General features: G+C 33.1%; 3 protein-coding genes across 4 annotated transcripts; 1 reads left to right on the forward strand and 2 right to left on the reverse strand.

Moving 5' to 3' along the window:
- Nucleotides 1-645: 645 nt before the first annotated feature.
- LOC143430785 (putative inorganic phosphate cotransporter) lies at nt 646-6797 on the forward strand. The gene is made up of 10 exons (XM_076907203.1): nt 646-963; nt 1407-1600; nt 2909-3039; nt 3182-3287; nt 4359-4443; nt 5409-5629; nt 5738-5884; nt 5962-6094; nt 6172-6413; nt 6519-6797. The coding sequence occupies exons 1-10, from the start codon at nt 939-941 to the stop codon at nt 6741-6743; spliced, it is 1509 nt and encodes a 502-aa protein (XP_076763318.1). The 5' UTR covers nt 646-938; the 3' UTR covers nt 6744-6797.
- A 39-nt stretch (nt 6798-6836) lies between these two features.
- Nucleotides 6837-10194, reverse strand: LOC143430839 (uncharacterized). Its single transcript, XM_076907275.1, has 8 exons — nt 9822-10194; nt 8766-9551; nt 8087-8539; nt 7967-8029; nt 7371-7803; nt 7211-7254; nt 6952-7150; nt 6837-6873 (listed from the first exon to the last, which is right to left on the reverse strand). The coding sequence occupies exons 1-8, from the start codon at nt 10192-10194 to the stop codon at nt 6837-6839; spliced, it is 2388 nt and encodes a 795-aa protein (XP_076763390.1).
- A 712-nt stretch (nt 10195-10906) lies between these two features.
- Nucleotides 10907-21736, reverse strand: Lmanii (Lysosomal alpha-mannosidase II). Of its 2 annotated transcripts, XM_076907362.1 has the most exons (17): nt 21557-21736; nt 21314-21416; nt 21141-21222; nt 20231-20416; nt 19660-19865; nt 19452-19588; nt 17915-18048; nt 16728-16941; nt 15969-16165; nt 15650-15846; nt 13901-14103; nt 13169-13382; nt 12966-13083; nt 12355-12631; nt 11764-12006; nt 11469-11618; nt 10907-11168 (listed from the first exon to the last, which is right to left on the reverse strand). In XM_076907362.1, the coding sequence occupies exons 1-17, from the start codon at nt 21665-21667 to the stop codon at nt 10938-10940; spliced, it is 3003 nt and encodes a 1000-aa protein (XP_076763477.1). In that variant the 5' UTR covers nt 21668-21736; the 3' UTR covers nt 10907-10937. The 2 variants fall into 2 exon arrangements, with proteins under 2 accessions (XP_076763477.1, XP_076763476.1); XM_076907361.1 differs by lacking the exons at nt 17915-18048; nt 21141-21222; nt 21314-21416; nt 21557-21736 and adding an exon at nt 18204-18337 and having other exon boundaries at nt 10908-11168; nt 20231-20410.
- Nucleotides 21737-24532: the final 2796 nt, after the last annotated feature.

The raw sequence follows: 24532 nt of genomic DNA on the forward strand, positions 1-24532 counted from the left end.
TAATGATGAAATGTGTTACGCATTAACTGATGTAAGATGCAATTTTTAATAAGCAACGAAGATATTTCATCAATGTATGTGCCACTAATGTACACCTGAAATAATATTGCACATTAATAGAATTTTCTATGATTCAACAAACTTATCTAATTAAGAAGAGTACAGATTTTATGTAGGATAATTTATATGTAGTTTCAGAGAATTTTGTTCATACCTCAGTTCCAGTAATTTAATTTTTAATTTGAACAGTTATTTTTCACAAGTCGTGAATGTATAGTAAAATAAACAAAATAGAAAAACACAACACAATGCGTAATATTAAATGAGTTGGTGTAGCAACATTTCGATTTTTTTACTTGTAATTAACAATTAATAACTATTTAATTTAATAATAATTTTGATGAGATACTTTGACGTGTATATTTAATGTAAATCTAGAACATGAAGAATATAAAATTGATAATATTATCAGGAATGTAAAAATGATAAGAGCGCTGCATAAATATGCGTCATGAATTACTTTCCTAGAAATTTTGAAAATCACGTTCCTAAATACATGGCAGTGTATTTGAACATTTTGTAAAGGTCGCACGATATTAATATTGGTGATTTAAATAGCAGTCTGGTGTATGCTGTCTTTTCCAGCATGTTGTGAAAACAATTTTCAAAACGAGAAGCAAAAAGTAAAAGATTAACCTGATGATTGGTATCGTGTACCAGTTGCGAAAGCATGACGTAATATAAATGAACTTCTACGTACGTGACAAAGTCGATATCACGCAAATATCTTCCCCGACTAATGTTGGTCGCATGTTTCTTACCAATTATTGATAACAGTGGTCTAAGGCGGTCGATTTAAAACATACACGTGTCATTCAAAACCTAAAAAACACCGATATTTATACACTGTTGACCAATCGTAAACAGTGATAGAAGACATGGCTCTTTTTCGGAAGTTGAATGGTAAGTACGTTGCAATTGAAATATTTATCTTTTATTATCGATATTTAAAAAATTTGATAAGTGTCAAACAATGTTATACATTTATAATGTCGAATAAGTGCTAAGATGTTTTCGTTCCTGTCTCGTTCATTTCAAAATTGATATTATTTCGTATATTGTAAAATGGAATTTGTGTTTTCTGGTGATCCATCCACGAGTGTCTAGCTTGCATACATAATGTTTACCTTTCATGCATAATTGTATGCGACACGATTTATTTTTGTAGCGTCTTTTGCAAATATAATCTATACGAATACACGTACGACAAGAAATATAAATGTCTGCTACATCGTTGCAGTGATACACACGGACTGTTACTATATAGTGTGATAGTAATAATCCAGAAAACAATTTCACACTATTGTTGAGTAAAGTATTGTATACGCATTATATGTACATTGCAGAAACAATACCACGGAGAGCAGTTTTAGGTGCGATGATGTTTCTGGCTTGCATGTTTTCATACATGATTCGCACCAATTTGTCCATTACCATTGTTGCTATGGTGAATGCCACTAGTAAAGACGGAAAAGTTGGTCCAGCATGTTCCGTTTCAACCATCGCTAATACTACAAATAAACCTGTTCTGCTTAAAGATGTAAGTTCTTTTATTTTGAATTAGTTTCAGTTATGAATGACTGAATAACTAATAACTATGAATCCACAGTGCACAGATATATCTATACAATAATGCCCATCGAATTGAAAGTCGAAATATTTTGCATAATGATGCATATATTATATAATAAAGGATGAATCATCATTCTGATCTACTTAAAAAAATTGAAATTTTCACCTCTTTCTTTTTTTTTGCTTTTTTATTTTATGACGTGAAGATTATCGACCAATCAACGAATTCTTTTTTACGAAGGTGAATCGAAACATACACGTGCGTTCGACGTTATCAAACTATCTTAATTATCCACTATCTTAATATTCCACATTAGTATTAAAGTACATCGTACAGGGTGAATTTCGTAACGTAACGACTCGTAAATTATTCATTGTAGAAAAGTATTGTACATGAAAATTGTATGTGATTTTGTAATGTGAATTTATTGCATATGGATAACTACACGCGAACGACTCGGCTAATGACAATGTATCTAAATGATGAAGGAGACAACATTCAATGAGAGAATACCATTTAATGCTGTGCTGATTCAGCTTGTGGATAAAATGCTAACAAGCGATTTCTGAATTATATTCCTTTACTATGTTCCCACATTTCTGCATTTATTGCGGCACGTGCAGTGCTAGCCAATTATCTCCTTTGAGAAGTATTTAAAAATTATGCTATCGTCGATTATTATCGCAGTTGTACAAGATCAGACTAGTATACATAGTATAAGTCATCGCGTTAGGAGGCTTACTTTGTATATCATTGATAAGGTAGCGAATTTATATGGATACACGTATGATATTACACTCTTGCAAAGAGTAGTCGTGGATTCTCCGTGTAGAATGCTAAACAGTTACAAATATATTGCATTGTATAATGACCTGAAAACTGGCATTTCATAAAATCCAATTCTTCTACTTTAATATTCCAGTAAATTGGTTGGTTTTCTTCTATTTTCTGTAATTAGAGATAGCGCTTCGAGGACGAAACGATAACGCTGAAAATAAAACTAATAATTTTAATTACACGGTGGGCAAAATTCATGTTTGAAGATCTACACTGTTGACGATTTAAACTTTAAATTTATATAAATAAAACATAGACTTAAATTTATTTAAAGAACATATAAGTATTGTATCTTGTAAATGCAGTTTGCTCTCTTTTGGTGTAATAAAAGGATACTGCAAATGGTTATTCAAAAATCAAATACAATGTTAATGTTATTAAACAGTTAGACATGTATTATTTGTTAAACTAATGGACTGTAATATTTTCATGTCACAGTATGGTGAACGATTTGAGTGGAATCAGCATATCCAAGGTCTCTTGCTTGCTAGCTATTTTTACGGAGTTCTTCCAGCGAGCATACCCGGTGGTCTTATAGCTGAGAAATATGGAGGTTCCAAAGTAGTAGCGTAAGTATAATTATAATTTATGTTTACCTATTCAGAACTATTTTATTATCTTTTTAACCGAAATTGTGTCATCCTGATTTACAACGCTGATACCTGTAGCATTAATTACATTGTTTGTACTGTTTTACTGTTGTTTGTGTAGATTTGCGACACTGATACCCGCAGTATTAAATCTTTTGATGCCTTGGGCTTCTGGTGTTCATTACGGTTTAGTATTTGTTCTGCGGTTTCTGATGGGCTTCTTTGGAGTAAGTTATTCGTTAAATTATTTATTCTTTTCAAGTCATACGTTTTTACATAAATTTCCCATTAAATGCAATAGTCTGATAAAATATATAATATGTTAATTGCATATATGTATCTATTATATATTTCAGTCATCATTTTTTAGAATACACATGTATTGCAATATATATGTGCTAAAATAAGGGGCCCAAATTCTCACCCCTCCCTCGTCCATAGTTTTTTGGTCCTTTTTCGAAAGTTATGTAATCTACATTGTATAGTCACTTCTTGAAACTTGAATCGCGAAAGCTTTTTATAAGATAGAAGCGTGCAAGAAACGTTACGTAAGTGATACAAATAACTTCTACTGACAAAGGAAGTCCGAGAACTCGAAAATTGAAAATAATTCGATATTCTGCGCAAGTTTCTATAGAATCATTATCCAGTGAAAACATTGCTCTCTTATCAGGCTCACATGAACTCACACGGCTCCTGTTACCATTTCCAGGATCCAATATATATTTAACGCCACACGGTTACGAACAAGTCAATTGCTTTGTTAATATTTACAGATGCAAATAATAAGAGAACGTGTTTTTAATTCAGTCCCAAAAATTAAGACCGATATGGGGAACGAAATTGTCTATAACGTCACTTTTTAACATAGTTATCGATTCTAATCTGTGCGAGCGGAAAAATATGCAAGAGATTACCACTTTGGAATATAAAAACAATGGCAATAAGCTATATTTGAACAGGAAAACCTAATAGAATTGCTTACCTTAAGTACTGAAGTTTTATTTTGAATACAAGTAACCACACTACAGTGCTCTACGTACGAAAGAACAGATTGTCGTAAGTGATATTGAAATTAATGAACGCTTTTGTTTATTCTGCTAGTCCATTAGAATAATCGTACAGCACAAATTTGCACAATTTCGATTAGGCTACGGCATTTAGCACTATAGGTAGAGTAGAGAAGAATAGGCAAGGGGTCGAAATTCGAGCCCCTTACGTTACAGTAAAAATTTATAATGATCTATTTAATAGCACAAATATAATCTAACAAGTATTATTCATTTAATCCAATATAGGGAGCTGTTTATCCTGCTTTACACGCGATGATCGCTAGATGGGTTCCTCCTAGTGAAAAAGGCATGTTTGTGTGGACAATGCAAGGTATTTAAATATATTAATTAATAAGTCTCGCATAGAGAATAACAAAATACTGGAAAACCTTAATCGATATTTTCACTTTCCAATGCTTTGTCATGCTGTTGTATTATTCAAGTCAAGGTGCTTCCTTGATCTGTTGCTTGCCACGGTCGAAGGCACACGGAAATTACTTGCACGTCATCAGAGGGTACCCTTGGTACCTGCGAGTGACCGCGGTTTGGGGCAGACATTTTTCCATTTTTCTTACATCTTCTTAGCTAATTAACTTCGACGTCCGTTTCTCTTACCAGATTCTATGCACGAATCTGCTTGTCCTCGCGCAAAACCATTTTCTATAAATAATCAGAAAACAAAATATTCAGTTGGCGTACTGGTCGTTTTCGCTATGCGTAGTCTGACATTGCCATGTAACAATATGATCAGTACAAGTCCTTGTAAATGTCTGTGTAAGGTCGCTTTCAATTTCGTCGCTTAATATACTCTACTAGGTTGGTATTTTATAATCGCACAACTGGCGAAAAAATGTTCTCACGTACTTAATAGAGTCGTTTTTATATTCTCAAATCGAAAACTTACTTGTACACCCAATAGAATTTCAAGTAGTTAGCTAACAAATAACGTTAACTTAACTTCGTATGTTTTAGGCACCCTTAAATTATTTTAATTAATTTTATTAATCATTAAATTAAAATTTGGTGAAGAAGATTTTCTAATTACTTGATATAAACTTTATTATATATAAAATTTGTTAAATCTATAACGTTAGTGTGCTCTCGGATTATATTAACAGACTCTGATCAAGAACACGAAGCTAATATTAATGCAAATGAATATAGATCTGGCTTTAAATCCGAGAATAATCTGAAACCAGACAGACAGACTGTCAAATCGTAGCCAATTTGTTTACTTGGCTGATACTTTATGAAATGATTAACAATAATCCGATTTTTATTATATTGTTTTTTTAGGTGGACCTTTTGGAACTGTAGTAACATTCACTTTGTGCGGTCAGATAATCAGTGCTTTTGGCTGGAAAGCCGCATATTATGTTACAAGTGGGCTTATATTGATTTTTTATGCTTTGTGGCTCTTCCTTGTGTACGATACGCCAGACATACATCCAGGAATTACCGAGGAAGAAAAAGCCTATATCAAAGAACAAATAGGCACAACTGTTTCTAAACAGAAGGTGAATAAAAAATTCCAACTTTTAAATTAAACTGTATGGTAAACTATATTTTTGCTCTATGTAAAACTAAAATAATACTACACCACTATGATACGAATAAAATTACAGACGAACTTACCAGTGAAAGCTGTTGCAACTTCAGTACCATTCATAGTATTGTTATGGGCTCATTTTGCAAATATGTGGGGTATTTATTTCATAGCTACCAATGGACCAAAATATACTTTAGAAGTTCTAGGTTTTAATATGAAATCGGTAATGTACAATTTATATATTCTAGAGGTTGTATTTTTAAGTAGATTTCAAGTCAATGATTATTAAATTATACCCAGGGAGGAGTAATTACAGGATTACCTTACATAGCAAGACTTGGTGCTGGTGTATTGTTTGCGGCAGCGGGTGATTATGTGCGCAGAAAGAAACTTCTCACCTTGGGTTGGATTAGAAAAATATTTATGCTCTTCTGTAAGTGAATTATAAAGAAAACTCGTTTAAACAATTTCTTTTAATGACAGCAAATGAGATGTACATTGTTTCAATAGCGCATATGGGTCCAGCAATAGCTTTGGTCATAATGACGTATGCTGGTTGCGATGCTGTAACTGCGATGGTTATGTTAATACTAGCGTTAACGTTCAATGGAGCAGCGTGTCAAACCAGTTTGCAAAACCATCAAGATCTTGCTCCCAACTTTGCTGGTTCATTATATGGAATCATGAACACTTTTGGCAGTTTTCCAGGATTTATCATTCCTCCAATTATTGGTGCTTTAACGAATGAGAGGGTACGAACGAAACAAAACATCAAATCCTCATGCATACGTAGTCAAGGAAGAAAACGCTGTTAACAGCATTCAGTTTACTTGTAATCCGTTTTTCCCTTTTCTTAGAATGGCGTTGAGGAATGGCGTATTATGTTTTGGCTCTCGACGGCAGTATTCACGTCTGCAACGGTACTCTTTTGGTTTTTGGGTTCAGCAGAAACTCAGCCGTGGAATAATTTAAGTGAGCCCAAAGCATCACCACTTACCGAGGAGGAAACAGAAATGACCGCTGTAACTAATAAAAAGTCAGAGGCACAGGAGGAAGATGACGAAAGTAAAGCGGTTTTGTAATTGAAAATTTATTCTCGAGGGATCAATACTCAATCCTTTTCATTCAGGTGGCATACACAGTGAAAGATTTTATAGTGTTACTTATACAATTGTTTATATCACATTTTTTACTAGTTTATTGCAGAATATTCTAAAGACAGTAATATTCTGAATAATTTGAAATTTATACTACATTTCAATAGAATTTTTCATTCAGTTAATCAAGTACTTAATTAAGTACTCTAGAGATAGCTTTAGAGTATATACATGTAAGGAAACGATGAACCATTTATTACTGTAAAAATTTGTAATACCAATGTACAGGTGTATGTACATATGGCTGAACATATTTTTTGATATATGTTTCACTATCATTAATTTAATAATCGTGTATGAAATACAACTATAAATAATTTGTACAATTACCTCTATGTAAAATTTACAACAATATATATATACATATATTACGAGTGAGTGTATTATATTACGTTTATATTGTGATGTATATAGTTTGGCTTGTGTGTGTTTAAAACTGTTGTATATGCATTTAATTTTATTAAATAAATATACAAAAAGTGTATGTTAATTCTTAGAAATATTTTTAATTACAATTTAAAATAAATATTTCAAGAATACACTATTAATTACTGAAACTCTTTAGTACAAAAATCCTGAGAGAGATAAATAGGAACAATGTTGAAACCATCGCCATGTGATTTGATAGAAACATCAGAATAAATGCTGTCCGTACTTGTCTTAGGTAAACGCAAATTTGAGAAAACTCTACAGGTTTGCCGTATACAAATTTCTTGTCCAAATATTTTATTATCCGCGTTATTCGCGTTCGAACATGCATCGTATGTTTGTTTGGTATACGTTTCTTCACTTTTTGCGAATGAACAATCCTTTAAACTCTGTAGCGAAGAAGTAATGCAATTTTCGCGAGAACAAAATGTATCTTTTAATATTTGCAATGCATTTTCTGCACGTGAAGTTAATGTACTACGATGACTGTTGGAATCTTGACAAGTTGATTGATCTAGCAAGGGTATGGTTGTTTGACTCGAACTATTCACAGACTCTGTAAAGTAAAATTTAATATACGTATAATTGTGTACGTCTTACGTAACAACGATTATAAAATCAGAAAATTATATTTCTCAAGAATATGTACCGCAACTTAATTAATTAACGGATACGTTTCAGCTGATACAGTAACAGAGATTAACATAATATACTCATACCTTTTATCGAATATGGTTTCATTATCGTAGCATCAGTAACGTAGGACCATTCGTTAAAGGATTCTACAAAATAAGAATATAAATATAATTTACAAACTCTCATTGGGAGTATTTTTTTACCTTGAGTTTCAACGTTTTTGTCAGCTTGTAAAAATAAACAAATCGCACTGCAACGTTGTTCTGTCGAATCCTTTGAGGAACGAAGCTGATACCTAGAAGGAGGCTTAACTTTTCTTTTCAGTGGTGGACAAGGCGGTTGAAGGTTCTCTGATTTTTCTGAAACCTTGGTCACCATGTAACACGGTTTATAAGCCAACAATATATCTTGAGTACGAAGCATTTTAGTTTCTTCCTCTGCTGGTGCACTTTCGGTTTCTTGGTCGTTAAGACACCATTCACACATCGATTGCCTTCTACAGACGGAGCACAGAACTTCCTTGGATCTCTTGATTTTTCTGATTTCAGAGATACCTGCTATACTGGTCTGCGTAGAAATCGTTTCCGTATCTTTTCTCAGCATCGATTCAAGAATTCTCTTCTTTCGTCTCGCCAATATCTCATCTATCGGTTTGTCTATAATCATTTGTAATTTTAGCTTAAGATTTACAGGAAAAGCGTATCATTTTAATTCTAACTTAGGATTTACAGGAAAAACGTATCAATGCGATCGCAATTTTTACTAAAAAAAAAATAAAATTAAGACACACATACTAAATAAAATAATGGATAACATTCTTTTCACTTCAACTTATTGAATACGAGAAGAATTATGTAATAAACAAAATTTGTTAATACTAACGCTCTGATTGTTTTTGTAATTCCATAAGTTTTACAATTATAGTCATCGTTCGTTGAAGGATTCTATCTAACACGATTGGAGCCACTTTCAGGGCATTTCTAGATACAGTGTCAGAAGCTAATTGCAACAAATCCCCCATTAGAGGTATAACGATAATAGACGCCTCCAAAGGGTCAACTATTATATCCAGTCTTAGCTTTCTCAGTACATCTTCCTCCTTCTCGCCATCCAATTTGTACGTGGCTATCGTCTGAATCATTTGCTCCTTCATAGGATACTTAATCCTTCCAGCGCACTTATCAACGATTTCATCTATCACATCGTTTACTACGATTCTAATTTCAATTCCTTTAGAGATACAATCTTCTAAGTAGTTCGAAATCATATTCTTCGTTTCCCAATAGTCAGTCAGAAGCATCGTGTTGGATTGTTTTGGCTCGCAACTCAGATCCGTTTGTACCTGGCTGTCCACCAGGAAAATGTTCAGACGATTGTTATACGCGATGCAGGTTTGTGTCGTCTCGTTGGTGGTTGAAACTTGCGTTTGACTCGGGTTGTTTATCCAAAGCGCACGAGCGATTAAGAAATGTAAAATTTCAGTGACTTCCATTTCTGTCTCCTCTGCGGTGCTAAGTCTCGCTACGAATTCTTCGCGTTCTTCTTCTGTGACGTCTGTGGAAAGTTGTTCCATCGCAACGTCGTGCGATGTTTCAGGATGGATGCTAATAATAGTTGCCGTCAGGTTGCTCTTCTTTAACTTGGGCATTGGACTTTCATTCATGGATGCTGCGAACGAATATCTTAACGTATATCTTAATATATCTAATTAGAAAAATATTGGTACCTTTATATTATACAAGAATATGTTTTGCAGGTAATTTGTGTAATTAGAAAAGAGAACTGCGTTAAGAGAGCATTTGTAACATAATTGTAAGAATTAAAACTGTACCAAGATGTTAATACCAAGATTTTTCAGTCTGTATTATTCCTATCCCAATTAATTTAATTGAAAACGTTAGAATCGAAAGAGTGCTGCTAAAAAGTAACGATACATACTCATAATATCCTTAAAGTATTTCAAAGGTGGACATGGTGTACTCATGTACATCGTTTGCGAGGCTTCGTCCTGATATTCGACAGAAATGTGTACAGTTGTTGTTCCTTGTAAATAAGTTTGGCTTTCTGCATCTTGTTTGGGTTCCACTTCCTTCGATTCCACTTCTTCTTCTTCTTCCTCCTCATCTTTAGAATCTACAAACTGTCTGTTAGTAAATGATCGTCTGTATACTATTTCATCAGGATCAAGAATTAATTGTGCGTCTGGTGTTGATGACAATGTGGTTGCTTGCGAAATTTCTCTTAACGTTGCATCGTCTTCTGGAGTTACTGTGATAAGAGTTTGAGCCCACGCTTCATTTTCTGTTGTCATCTAATATATCAAAATGTAAAACATAATAAATCAGATATTTCGAAGATCAATTGATTTGTAAAACTGTGAATCGTTCAAAACTACCTTACGTTCAATTCAACGAATTGATCTTTCGTTTTAAAAGGCTTGGAGTATACAATATACGTTTCTTTTTTTACAAATTGAGATACCATAGTCTCAGAGTGCATACGCGTGTAATTATAACGTGTACAAGTTCATTAATATCGTTGATACTTACTTTGATAACGAATTGCAAAAGTACTATTGTACGTAGTTTGCTTTACAATGCGATTTGGTATAAATGACAGGCAGATTTATTAATTCGAGATGGCATCGTTTTGCTTTTCTATTGAAATTCTTGATGAATTTATGAAAATTATCCTCGAAATGTTTGTAACGAAATTTTTTGCATACCAAAAGGTTATAAATTCTATGACATTTTAAAAAGAATGATATTCTTAACGAAGTGAAATCGGCGGAGTTCCCGCGATCATTAAAATCTAATTTTCTAAAATTTTATTTATTAATTTATTTTCTTAAATTTCTAAGAAAAAACAGATCAAAACGCATCTCAAGACATAGCTGTTGTAAATTTGTAATTATCGTATCTATTCTTAATTTAACAATAATTGCTCGTTTATGCGTTTTGTGCGTCACGTGTAATTACATTTAAGTATAATACATCTAAAGGAATAGAAGAAACGTAGCGTTTACACAGTACGCTCGAGTCGTTCGCTTTCTAGTTAAAGATCTAGTCGATTCACTCGAAGAATGAATGTTCGTATTTCCATCGGAGTTAGGAGAACATTTATAGCACCATTTTCGATTTTTACAGGGTGAGAAGTATTTTCTTCCGGTTGGGGAACATCATTTGTTTCTGCATTCCATTTCAAACGATCCATGTCTTTCGACCACTGATTGGCACCTAACGTAGTCTCCTCGATGGATAGAATCGTGAAAGTCGAGAACAGATCCTATTGTAACAAAATAAACATATGTAAATTAAAATGATTCGCGATGAAAGTTCGCAATGGTTGCATTTGCCTTCAGTAGTTTGCTTTCAATAATAAGAAAAACTGGAATAATCAAAACTATGAACAACTTCTTCAGCTAACAACTCATCATACTTTGAATTGAATATGGAATGTCTTGTAAACATTAGAATTTTGAACGAAATCCACTGAGAGTGAAAGCATATGGTTTCTAAATAAGAGCCTTTTTTGTCAAAAGTAATAATTCAAATTCTACTTTTAAATTTTTAATAAAAAACGTACCTGAATGTTAACTTCTACAGGGCTAGATAAAGTCTTAGTTTCACCAACTTCAAAGATATGTTCCAATCGTAATAAAATGGTATCATTTTTCCATGGTTCCAAAGTTAATATGTGAACATTTGCTGGTAGAGATTTAACAAGACCTGTACCCTAAGTAGAAGAAAAAATTTCTATTCTATTCTTACTCTAACATGTGATTTCTGTTGCCAAAAATTCATGTGTAAAAGTAACCAGATATTTTTCATCAATGTACATATTAAGATAATACTTGTTTATTTATTATAAAGGTACTCACTTTTGTGACATACGAGTTTGCAGGAGTTGAGGCACTTTTTACAACGGGCGTAATTAGGAGCCACGGACGAAGCAACATTTGAAGCGCCAAATTTTTCTCTCTGAGTGCAATTTCGTCTGCGTTTTTCATACTGCCTCCAACGACATAGTGAGAGCCTCTAACTACTAATCCTTCACCAAAAGCAGACTCATTGAGAGCTTCTCCTACACCGAATGCGTCATCCTTTAAAAGTCTTCTATGAAGCTAAAACACAAGTATTTATTATTTACTAGCTTGACATACAGTGGTATACGAAAAGAAAGTATCTGATTGAATATTGAAATTTTTCGATAAATTTGCGATAACGAAATTAATTATTATCGTCTAGAAAAGTGTATACAATTGTGTAGAAGTGTTTTTAATTTCGTTATGTGATAACATTTTGATAAAACTGCAATTTGTGTAATTAAATGTATTACTGACTTAAAAAAGAATTAGAGAGGATTTAGAAAAGTAGATTTTGATTTCGTTCTTTGTGTTCTACTTCTATTTTTTTTATTTTTTCTTTCTGTCCAACTTGACTATTAAATTGATTATAAAATAGGTTTTTACCATCAGTTCAATTTCTCCATCTAGCATGCTGGTCCCGCCTTGTGCTCGATCTGTTAACACGCTGAGTTTAAGAAGTTCCTCTTCATCTTTCAAAGAGATTTTAGACGTAACTGGGTAATAGTTGCCAGAAACTTTTTCCTGCAGATCTAGTTTCCACGTTGGTCGATAATTTCTAATCCGTTTTAACATCTCGCGACCGTTACTGTCCGTGTAAAATTCTCCAGCTGAATTCAAGTTGCTGGTATACTTCGATACTATCTCTTTGCCAATTTGATCTCTGAAATTACATTTCGTGATCGTTACATAAAATAAATTTTACCAGGACAATGATTCAAAATTTATTATTCTTTAATGTACCAACTTAAATCTTACAAATCTTCAATTTTTATCTGCGGAAGAAATAAAAAATAAAACCAATTGTATTTTTGGCAAATCAAATTTGTGTCGCTTGTATTTGTGAAATTGATCTAAACTTGATAAAAAAGGAAAAATTCTAAAGAAAATCGATTCTCATTAATTTCTATTACGCGAAACCCAATATAAGGTACTTAATGTTTTATGCCATATCAATGATATTTTACTTTATTCGATAATACGTTTGATAGACTTACTGAACAGGAATTGGCCCAACAAGCCAGTTGAATTCGACGTATTCTTTCCCTTTGTAAACTCTAACTACTTGGCATACCCACTCATTGACGCATTGATGAATTTCTTGTACTAATGGGCCTGTAACAAAGAATATTAATCGAATTTGACAATAGTAAAACAGTATAAACTCATAAACTCAGTACAATTTTCGTTCAAATGTTACCTTTGTATACTTTAGAAGAGCCAGGTTCTACGAAATTCTTAGTGGATATACTTTTGGGCCTAAAAATGTATGCACCCGAGGATCTGTTTTGAAATACCTTATTGTTTCCCTCCATTCCTTCGTAATAGTGAAACGATTGGTGTAGAGTCATGTTCTTTTCTTTTTTCCATTCTACGACGACATGATTGTCCTCGTTGATAAACACATTGTAGAACTGGAAAATATTTTACATTTTGAATTACAGTAGCAGTAAAAGATGTTAGCCTCGTCCAGAATCATAACACCCGCTGTATATTTTTAAATAGGTCTTTCAACAATTCGTATACATTTTTACGCGTCATATTTTAATGTTATTAGATTCTACTATAATATAAAATAATAAATATAAAATATAGATAAGTATGAAAGTTGCATTGTACTTTAATGCGACCTTATTTTTTTAAAACTTATTAAATACGTTTCAAATGACAGTACAACACAGAGAAATCATGACTAAGAGTAGAAAATTAAATTAACGATTATTGGAAGTAGTTTTCAAATTTCTATCAGACATGCGTCTATCATTGTTTCGTTTATACTGTAAAATATTTAATAGATTATTGGCAAAACGTTTAGTCAAATACTTTAATGATATGATGTTGATTTTCTGAGCATTTTGATCAGGTTTTATGTACGTATTGATCAATAGCTATTGTTACGCATCGATTAATGGTAATTGTAACGAAACAATACCTCGTTATCGATGGAACCGTCTGCAACTGCTGAGTCTCGATGATTCGGTTCGTTCGAATTTCTTTCAACTTTGTAGACCCTGTATCCCAATGGTGGAAGCGTTGCGATGAATACAAGTTCGTGCGTTGCGTTACTTTTTCTTCCTGGTATTTCACGTACGGCGATAGGAATAGGAATTATCTGCGATACCATTTTATTCCCATCTTGACAAAAATGAATAAGGACAGAAATGAATTAATTTAATCGTTTAATCATTGCTGCAGGGATTAAAGTCTCTTCGTAGCAATTTTATAAGAAATTATGCAGAGTGATTCACTATTCGTTTGACAAATTTCTACAGCTGACCACTACACATCAAGAGCAACAAAAAAGTTTATATAAACTTAGGTAGGATTTGGAAATTTGTCAGAGAAAATTGGGATTTTTGTTTTTTCCAGAGAAACATCAGTTTCAGTCATATTATTGATTGCATCTTCAAAACAAGAGTAAGTCCTACAAGAAAATGGCAAACAATATTGAAAAGAGTAATAAATTTGCTATTATAACAGTCTCTATTTTATCCTGGAACTCAAAAACAACTGGAGTAATAAAAGTTTTAATTTATCGCAGGAGGAAAAATTTGTAATATTTATAACTAATTATTTTTATACGTGGAAGTCAGCAAACTTCACAAAAACTTTTTTATTCGTTTCCTCTTCTCTTTTCATCTCTCTGCTGTTCTCTCTCATTTTGATTACAGAATTTTAGAGTACTGCTGATTAAATAAAGAAATTCCTTAATTTTCATGGAATAAAAAGAGTAAGAGAGAGAAGGACATATAAGAAAGCTATAGGAGAGAGTGAGACAGATGTTATGGACACTCTTTTAGAACTCCTGGCGCCATCTCTGTGAAAAGTGCTCAAACTGGTCGCTCAGCATTATCGACAGCGAAGTGAACTACTGAAAACTACTAACGCCATCTCTTGGAAGAATGCTGAAACTAGATCGGTAATTAGTTCAGTATTCTCTGCAGAGATGGCGCTAGTAGTTCTTAAGTGGTTCACTTCGCTGTCGATAATGCTGAGCGACCAGTTTGAGCACTTTTCATAGAGATGGCGCCAGGGGTCCTAAAGCAGGGTGGTATCAACTATCTCACTCTTTCTTACAGCTTTCTTATATATCTTTCTCTCTCTTGCCTCTAAAGCGGGAGATATCATTTATCTGACTCTTTCTATTCAATGAAAATTAAGGAATTTCTTCATTTAATCAGTAGTACTCTAAAATTGTGTAATTAAGATAAGAGAGAGAAAAGGAAACAAAGTGAAGAAGGCAATAGATGTGCAATATACAGGATGATTCACTACTGATGTGAGTAATGTTTACAGCTGATAGGTAATTTTTGTAAAATAGGGATTATTACAGTAGCAAATTTATTGCTCTTTTCAATATTGTTTGTCATTTTCTTGTAGGACTTAAAAAGATAAAAAGATACAGTCAATAATATGAGTGAATCTACTGTTTCTCTGAAAAAAAAAACAAAAATTCCAATTTTCTCTGCCATTTTTGCAATTTGGACCTAGGTTTGTATGAACTTTTTTGTTGCTTTTGAGGTGTAGTATTAGCTGTAAAAATTTGTCAGGCGAGAAGTAAATTATCCTGTATATTTTAAGTACTGAACATTTATGAAATCGATCACGGCGCTTCGATTATCCGACAAAATTATCGGATTATAATTATTATGTATTAAAGTAATTGCTGTAATCTGCGTACCTGTAAGATCTACGACGTTGTAACTGGTTTGATAAACGGGAATACGAACAGGGGTCTCGACTTTTCGACTCAAAGGATTATAAACTGTGAGCATGAAATCCTGATTTTCTGTATACACACACGAACTGATATTTAATTCCATACAAGAGTGCATATCCTTCACTTCAACTTCACTCGATTGATTTAATTGCCATTTCCTAAAAAAAAAAGATTGATAAAGTAATAACGTACTTGACAAAAATATTTTGAAAAAGTTGCACGTATATACAGTTTGCAATATTATTAAAATTATCATCAAGTCATTAAGCTAATAACTTACTTAATCGCTTCAGAGGCAACGTTCACCCCTTGTTGCATTCCATTGTGTAACAAACGTGCATAATCCTCAGCAACTAATTGTTTCTCGGTTCCTGTAACCGCATCGTGGTGTTGCATTACACCCATCGCTTCCCGGAAGTGTTCCAATTGTTTCTCATCGTTTTTCAAATCTGTCAACACGGACAATTGTTTGGACACCTGAAATTGTAGCGAAAGGTCTACCTTTTACACTGTCGTGTTTCTCTGTCCTTTCCTTCTTGTAATTCCTTGAGTTTTTTTTGTAATTATATAGCCACGTTTATAACGTTTCGAATCGAACAAAAAAGTAAATTTAACACTACAATATATACCCAAGTTTTAATTCATCTAGTAGTTTAAGTTTGTCGAGTTCTGCATACCATCTTACTTCTATCTTTTTACTCATTTTATAACATGAACGACTAATATAACTTGCATACAAACGATAGATTGCTTGGATCGCTTTGGTTCTTTACAATTTAATAGATAAACCATGCTAAGCACTGTATACCAATAAAAGAAGTAGCTTTCAATTACACACTGCTACCAATTGATCAACTACACTCGTCTGATTTTCAAAATCAACTTTTCAGAAGCCAAAACTAAAACAAAACCAATCTGCTTGCACGTGTCTTCATCACCACGATTTTTGGAGGCACTCCTGTATATATTCTATAGCTAGTCGATTACAAAGTAACACTTAATTACACGAGAGCCAAAATACGAACAGAAATTTGTTTACCTGAAGAAGATTGTTCCCCATCCTTTCAAAGAATTTGATCGTTGGCCTGGAAGAGAAGTACCCAGTCCAATAGGAGTGTGGATCGCTCGCATAGGGGAAGAAATCGTCGGTTTTCGTTGGCCATTGAAGGTTTGCGTCGTTCACTGCTTTCAAATAGCACGACGGTGTGGAATAAAATATATTTACCTCAGAGCCTTTCTGTTCCTTCACGTATCTGGTAAAAATGGAATTACATATATCAGAAGGATCGTATCTGGCGATTTTGTATCGATGCGTTAATATTAATTCTTCTGGAATTAACTTCTATGAAGAACAAATGTGCTATACGTATAAATGATCGCTACGTGTTCTGTTAATGAAGAAAAAAAATGAAGAAACAGAGTGCAATGGAGAATTTCAGTACTTATTATAATAATATTTCTAGTATACAACTCTTCACTGATATCGTCAGTATTAAGTCTAATATGATATCATAACGTTATCGTTAAGTAAAGTAAGATATCGTAACTATTAAATATTAATCATTTGAAGAGTTTCCTCAAAAGCGAACGAAAACAAACGCTTCAGAAAATTATCGATAATTAAGTTATTGAACATGTAGTAGATATTTTTCCTATCTTTAAGCGTTTTCGAATAGAAATACGTATATAAACAAAACTTTCTAAATATCAGAAACTATTTGCCAAGTGGTTTCAAGTATTAGATAAATAAATAGTATTTATTCAAACTATTTATACCTTTATCACTACATTATGCGTTATCAATTTTATTAAAGGAAACTTTATATATGTGTGTTTATATATATATATATTTTTTTTATGAAAAGCAATATTTCAATGTTATTTTATGTTCAATACAGATATTAAAATGCATCAACGTGTATCCAGTTGGATGTTGTAAAATTAATTTAAAACACGTTTCTAATATTATCCAGCTAAGGATAAATTTAACAGCTGAAAACAACTGACAGAAGAAAGTTGTGTTATTCGATTTTGTTTATAATTTAGCGAACTCTGTTTTGTAATATTCGATGTAAATTCGATTAACAGATCGTAAGCAAAATGTGGTTATCATTACGGTTAATTTGCTTATGATTAATTAGCTTACTCTGAAAACGTAGTACTACTTTTATGGCACGTTGTTTGCAAAATAAACATGCAGTAAGACATTACCAACTATTGGTTTACCTGATCAACCTATCCATGTTAGTGAACCACATTTCTGCGTGTTGGTAATTAAAGTCTTCGCCCATAGTAAAGATAACATTATTACTCCTGTAAAAAGCTGCCTGGCGATGCGCGTATCGCACTAACGTTTCGACCTGACAATAGCAATTACAATACATTTCACTTACCGATGAAAGTTAGTAAAGAACATTTAAACATTTTTAGGACCTTTTTTCCTTTCTTTCCTACACCCTCTGTCTACACTACTCTACGATTAAACGTACGGTTTCATTTTAAGTGATAAAGCTACCTTATTAGTTTGTCCAGATTAACGAAGTACATTTCTGCTTGTTGATACGTGAAATCTCCTCCCATAGTTAATATGACGTTATTCGTACGATATGTCGCAGCTTGACCAGCCACGTAATACAAAAATGCATCGATCTGTTTAACAAGAGATATCACTATCAGTCGGATATGATTTCAGATTGTTTAAAGTCAACTTCGTTGCTCCAACGTTGTTGGTCGGAGCATTATTATTGTTGCATAATTTAACAAAAGCGGCAATGAGCAATTAGAGAGGAGAAACTTTACACAATCGCGATAAATGTTAATAACAAAAGAGTTAGTAAAAAGGAAGGAATTTTAAGGTCGATAAACGCATTTGTGGAATTTTTCGAATCGTTTTTTGGCTGTTCGTTTAAGTAGCTACAAATTCCTTACTCCCATTGCTTGATAATAGAATAATTGAAAGTATGAAAATTAATTTTATACAAAAGCTATGAATTTTATGCTAGAAATAAGTATCGTATTTGTTCTCTATGACTGTGATGAACCAGCAGAAATTTTCTTTTCTTCGTATTTGATGGTAGATGACTTTAATAACAATATATCGGTAAATGTAAAAATGTAAATAAATTAAATCTTTTAACCTTTGATCTTGGTTATTCGATATAATTAGGTAATGCATAAACTGAGGCATTTAATATTGTGGTATCAAATAACCATTATTCACGATGATTAAAAAAATGCATTAATGAAAAAAGGTGTTTATACTACTTTCGAAGCAGATCTAGTACATAATTCTTTGAAAAGCGTAAAGCTTTTGTTATCAGTCTGTTGAGCTTTCATTATTATAATAAAACAGTTTAGAGGCAAGTACTACTATCAACTATTACCGTTATCAACGAAAAATATGCGATACAATTCTTCTTTCGATCAATTTGATGGTTCCAAAAGCGATTCCGTTAAATATACAAGTGGATTATTAAGGAAGGATATTATAGAAATATATTGCAAAATCGAGACGCTACTTTACACGTATAATAACTTTAGCAATAATTAATAAATGCGAAGAAAAAAAAGATAAGAGAACGGTGCGTTTAAAGAAAAAAATGTCCTTTGCGATTACAAGAACCGATACTAAATACATTTTGAAGAACGAGGTAGAATGAAAATTTTCAAAAGTAAGCAATAAGAGTAAGCTATTGTAAGTGAGCTGAATCTAATTGTTAATTAACAAAAAATGATTCGAAAATGCATTATAAATTCTGCGTACCCTTGTTTTAACGTTGTAGTCAGGACTCTCAGGATCATCGATTATTGGTTCGTCGTTACATAAAAGATCGTAACAGAAACCAGGTGGTGGACTATAGTTGTTGTACAACGCAACCGTGAACAAGTTTGCACGTGATCCTATAAAACAGTAGACATTTAGTTTATACCATCGAACAACGATAGGTTTTTTTTTAACTTTTACACTTTACCTAGATTTGCACTTCCTTTCCAAATAAACTCCATGGATTGGTTCCTGAGTCTGCTGATCTTATCCTGATAATCAAGGCGGCCAAAAAACATGCCGTCGAATCCTAATTGGGCAAACAAGGATGCCTGTTCTCTGGAATGACCGAAAGGATCTATTTGCCATCCTATGTGTGGCCTTGCGCAGCTTCCAAACGTATCGTTAAGGCGTCTGGAAGGATCAGAAGCGAAGATGTCTAAAGAAACTTTGCATCCATCAGCTAAAAGCTTACTACTCATTATTATCGTTCATTATTATCGCTAGCTACTTCTTCTTAAAGAGTAATACTATACTTTGTATAGCATTGCTGTGAAATATTATACATGTTTCTACACTTCAGTACGTTTCATTTTATTTTCGATAATTTTATGATCGTAGCTTAGAGAAATTTAATACGCGAAATGTCTGGAATATCTGTATCATTCGTGATTGTTATTTTCGTATTACATTATTTTTATCGCTTCAACTTCCGTTTAGAGAGATACATTAATGTGAATAATTCTACTCGATTGATATAATTAAATTCTTTTATTTACCTAAATCCCCACGTATACTGATCCACAAGAGAGTGATAGTGCGTAACCGCCTCGTCGTTCATACTCCATCCACCGCCAATAATTTCTAATCTCCCTTGATTGATCAGATTACGTACATCTTCTCTCACCTTTTCGCTCTGACGCAACCACCATTTCCATAGGAAGGCAGTTTCAACGTAAATGAATCTGGTGCAACAAGTATAAGTAAATGCACATCTAAGTTTCGCTAAAAGTCGCATAATAAGTACTTTAAACGTGCACTGAAATATTTCCACTAAAAATTCTAGCTACAGCGAGTGTCTCCTTGCACTCGACAGTGGTGCAACGTTCGAGACTTTTTGCCGATTAAATACTGGTTTAAAAAGAACCTTAAGAACCTTTGGAACGTTACGAAATTCTTTTATTTCTGATTCTTTCCTCTACGCAGATTTATTCGTCATATCCTGGTTAAAACGGATCCAAAGTCAATATTTGTCAATCATCAATTTAAGTGTACATTAAGCAAACTATATTTGTTATTTGTTTCGCGCAATTAATAATAGTAATTTGAATAATATTCAGAAGAATTGTTGAAAGAAAATGTTCAGATTTATTCGATACATTCTAATTAAAATGAGTCCAAAGACAATGTTTGTTAATCATCAAGTCAAATGTATATTAAGCGAATTATATTCGTTATTTGTCTCACGCAATTAATAATAGTAATTTGAATAATATTCAGAAGAATGTTGAAAGAAAATGTTCAGATTTATTCGATACATTCTAAGTAAAATGGGTCCAAAGACAATACTTGTCAATCATCAAGTCAAATGTATATTAAGCGAATTATATTCGTTATTTGTCTCGCACAATTAATAATAGTAATTTGAATAATATTCAGAAGAATATTAAAAAAATATGTTCTACTTACTTTCTTTCAGGATTAGCAAGCAACGCCTGGATGACGCTATCCAGAATATACTGCACGCCCGCTTTTTGAATAGTTGGACGACCTTTATTAAAAAAAAATTACAAACAACATTGTATTCTCTCAGCACCGCATTCAACAATAAAAATTACACTCATTTTTCTAAAGATACTTGCTGCCAAAGTAGTACTGATCAACTGTCTTCAACCAACCAACGTCATCGTGAGTGTGAGGAACTAAATGAATATTTAGCTTCTTTGGATCTGCTGTGGGACATGCCTGCAATACAAATTAACGCAACTTGTTTAGAACAAAGGAAATCCTAGGGTTGCGGTGTCGAGCGTTTGTTACGATTAAATCTCAGTGTTAAAAACATTATAAATTTGCTTGAAATTAAAAATTCGTGCATATGCACATACCTCGTAACCGCAGGTGTCGACTACTTTTCTGTTTACGATGCTCGCCGCGTCTCTATAGGTAAACAATAGTAGAAAGCATAACAGCGGGAGCAAAAAGTCGGACGACGACATAACCGACGCAGCGCTGGACGCATTCAGTCGCAACTAATGAAATAATCACCCACTCTTCTTCTACTTATACTGTTCCTCGACGGCGGACATTACTGCGATTGCGTCGAAGATACCGTGTTCCGCTACCGATCGCTCCGTTGGCTTCTACACACATGCGGAACGAAAATATCCAACTTTGAAGTATCCCAACTATTATCGGTTTTATATTTTTACAGCAGGAGATAACCGTGTCGCTGCAGCGCAACCAAACAGAGAGTTTATTTGACAAGCAGCTGGTTTGATCCTCAGTCAGATTAGTTCGCCGAATAGTTACAGACGAGAGGCTCGTTCGACGTTGCATCCAACGATCGTGCCGTTCGATGCTTTGTAATGCAACGTTGAGATACTGTGCGACTGTTCGTTCTGATAGTTTGATTTTACCACGAGATCATAGATGTAGCTTCAGAAGGAGAAACGTATCACGCTTTGCGTACTAATACCGTGAGTACTTATTTCATCTTGATAATAAAGAGCTTGCTTGGTGTACAGATAGAGTTTTTACAATTTTGTTCTCGATTGTAGTATTCTCCAGTTGTACAATTAATGCGTACGTTACAAGTGACACTACTAGGTATAAAAACCTAATTAGCTGCTGAATAAAATCTTGTTACTGTCTTCTATGAGGGAATATGAGATAAGGTGTTCGCGTTATTAATTGTGTTTATAGTAATATCGTATAGCTTAATTTTTTTAGATTGCAATATTCTTTGCGAACACGTAAGTTGGCTATAATCACGCTTCTAATCGCGTTTCCATATGTTCCAACTATGTATATATATGTATATATACATATAGTTCGCATTGCGATGCCTTGTTTTACATCAATTCTTCGAAACAACTAAATATCGACATTATATAGAAACCAAAACTTGATTACAACTGATAAAAAATTGGGCTGTTTAAGGGTTTGAAAGAAAGGCACTTTAGATTATGACTACATATGTATAAGAGGGTTGAGAGAAGCTTTGCAAGATGATGGATTCAGTGCGAGTAGTAATGTAACCTGATGACTAGTAAGAGGTGAAGCTTAAACTAAAGTTAAGAAAAAGGAAGACAACATTTTAGAGTATGATAGTACGTAAATTAAAAATGTTTTCAATACAGCATGTTTCAATATAGCATCTTTAATATTTTCTAATATCTTAGCTACGTGAAATGTTTAATCGCGATCATTAATCATCTCTATGATATTACTTACGAATATTAAGTCGTATCACGCAGAAACACTTGTAATGATTACTAGCAAAAACGTATCCTATGCTCAATACCTGTTTCGAATCTTCATTGATACATTATCATATCGTGCTACAACGATAAGCAAATCTAATCGATACAATTGAAGACACATCAATTTTGTGTCTTACTGCTTGCTCTATCGGATTGTTACATGGCATTGACACTAAAGAGGAATTGATATTGAGTTAAATAATCCGCGTATCGCGAATTTTTCATTTTACAAGTAAACAGAAGTTTCAATTGACTCGTGTTATACGAAAGAAAGTGTTTACAGTTGAGTCTGTTTTAAAAAAGATAAGGGGACGTAAATATTGCAGAACGGTATCTATTCAACATGCTATATAATAACTATACAATTTGTATACTATCAATAACTATAATTACAATTGCGTTATCTATTTATCTGAAATTATTTAGAAATTTGATTTGATTAGGGGAAAAAATGGCACTTCTGAAATCTGTTAGCATACAAACAATCTAGTGTCCAAGTATATAAATAATATTATACATTTGTGTAATATCACCCATTATGCATAGTAGTCGCAGAAAGATGATTGCCATCAAGTTGAGTGATTTTACTTAAGCTGGAGTTATCGCATTTTTTATCCTTCTTTAAACTTGCAATTTGTTCGCGCTCTGGCTTTGTCAATGAAGTAATTATCATTTGTGGATAACTCGATAAGATTGAAAAAAAGTTCAAAGTAATTGCATAATCAGCATTTATGTTATAACCCGATACGTATCGACATTTAAAATGCAGTTTGTTCATCTCTTCATTATTATTCCTATTAGAATAGTTTATTCTTCTTAGTTCCATGGGTTGATAAGTTTTACATTGATGTCTCCTGCTGCGATACGAGTATTTGTTATCTAAAGACTTAAAGTATTCTTCCAATTTTTCCACCACCATTCTGTTTGCTTCAGTTAATACAGGAAATGAATTGGCACCAATTAATTCATATCGTGATAGAAGTCGTTCAATCGTGCCTCTAATTGATTCGAATGTAAATCTGGCGTTTGAATACTTAATACCTACAAATATAACATCCAATCTACATTATATTTTAAAGTGTTCTTTAAATTCAATTAACATTTAGGTAACGAGACACGAACAATTCGATACAAAATATTTTCATTACAGTATCTTGCTACTGAAACAATTTAAAGCGAACACGAGGAGTTCAGGTCTTTTGAAAATTACGCTTTGTCACCGAATAAGATAAATATGTATATTTCAAAGTACATTTTACCATTACGGAAACAACATTCTTGACATAACAATCAATGAGAAAGTAAAATGCAACAACACCGCTGAGAAGCATAAATAAAGAGTAAATCGGAAGAGAAGTAGCTACATCAAACAAAACGAAGCCTCAGAGTAGATACACTATACGTGTGTACTGTACAATTCTTTAAATATAGAATTATTAATACGTTTGCGATATTTCTGGTTGCATTGTTATCCTTGTGTCTGACAAACTGAAAGCAGCTACGAATTCGCTGTTAAACGAAGGAAAAAGTGTAAATGGTCTGCAGTCTGACATTCGAAGAGCAAAATCCTTAATGATACTTTCGTTTTCTGAAATTAAA

The sequence above is a fragment of the Xylocopa sonorina genome, chromosome 15 (assembly GCF_050948175.1).
Source record: "Xylocopa sonorina isolate GNS202 chromosome 15, iyXylSono1_principal, whole genome shotgun sequence".
Classification (NCBI taxonomy): Eukaryota; Metazoa; Arthropoda; class Insecta; order Hymenoptera; family Apidae; genus Xylocopa; species Xylocopa sonorina.

Bases quoted from the DNA above. Each gene is read 5' to 3' on its own strand.
- LOC143430785 (XM_076907203.1), top strand. From the start codon at position 939: ATGGCTCTTTTTCGGAAGTTGAATG. The intron at 1,601-2,908 runs GTAAGTTCTTTT...TTCATGTCACAG, and splicing joins AACCTGTTCTGCTTAAAGAT to TATGGTGAACGATTTGAGTG. The intron at 3,288-4,358 runs GTAAGTTATTCG...AATCCAATATAG, and splicing joins TTCTGATGGGCTTCTTTGGA to GGAGCTGTTTATCCTGCTTT.
- LOC143430839 (XM_076907275.1), bottom strand. From the start codon at position 10,194: ATGACAACAGAAAATGAAGCGTGGGCTCAAACTCTTATCACAGTAACT. The intron at 9,552-9,821 runs GTATGTATCGTT...ATTCGTTCGCAG, and splicing joins ATACTTTAAGGATATTATGA to CATCCATGAATGAAAGTCCA. The intron at 8,030-8,086 runs GTAAAAAAATAC...CTTATTTTGTAG, and splicing joins CAAAAACGTTGAAACTCAAG to AATCCTTTAACGAATGGTCC.
- Lmanii (XM_076907362.1), bottom strand. From the start codon at position 21,667: ATGTCGTCGTCCGACTTTTTGCTCCCGCTGTTATGCTTTCTACTATTG. The intron at 19,866-20,230 runs GTAAATAAAAGA...TGATCCTTCCAG, and splicing joins CAGTATACGTGGGGATTTAG to ACGCCTTAACGATACGTTTG. The intron at 12,007-12,354 runs GTAAAAACCTAT...CTTGTGTTTTAG, and splicing joins ATGGAGAAATTGAACTGATG to CTTCATAGAAGACTTTTAAA.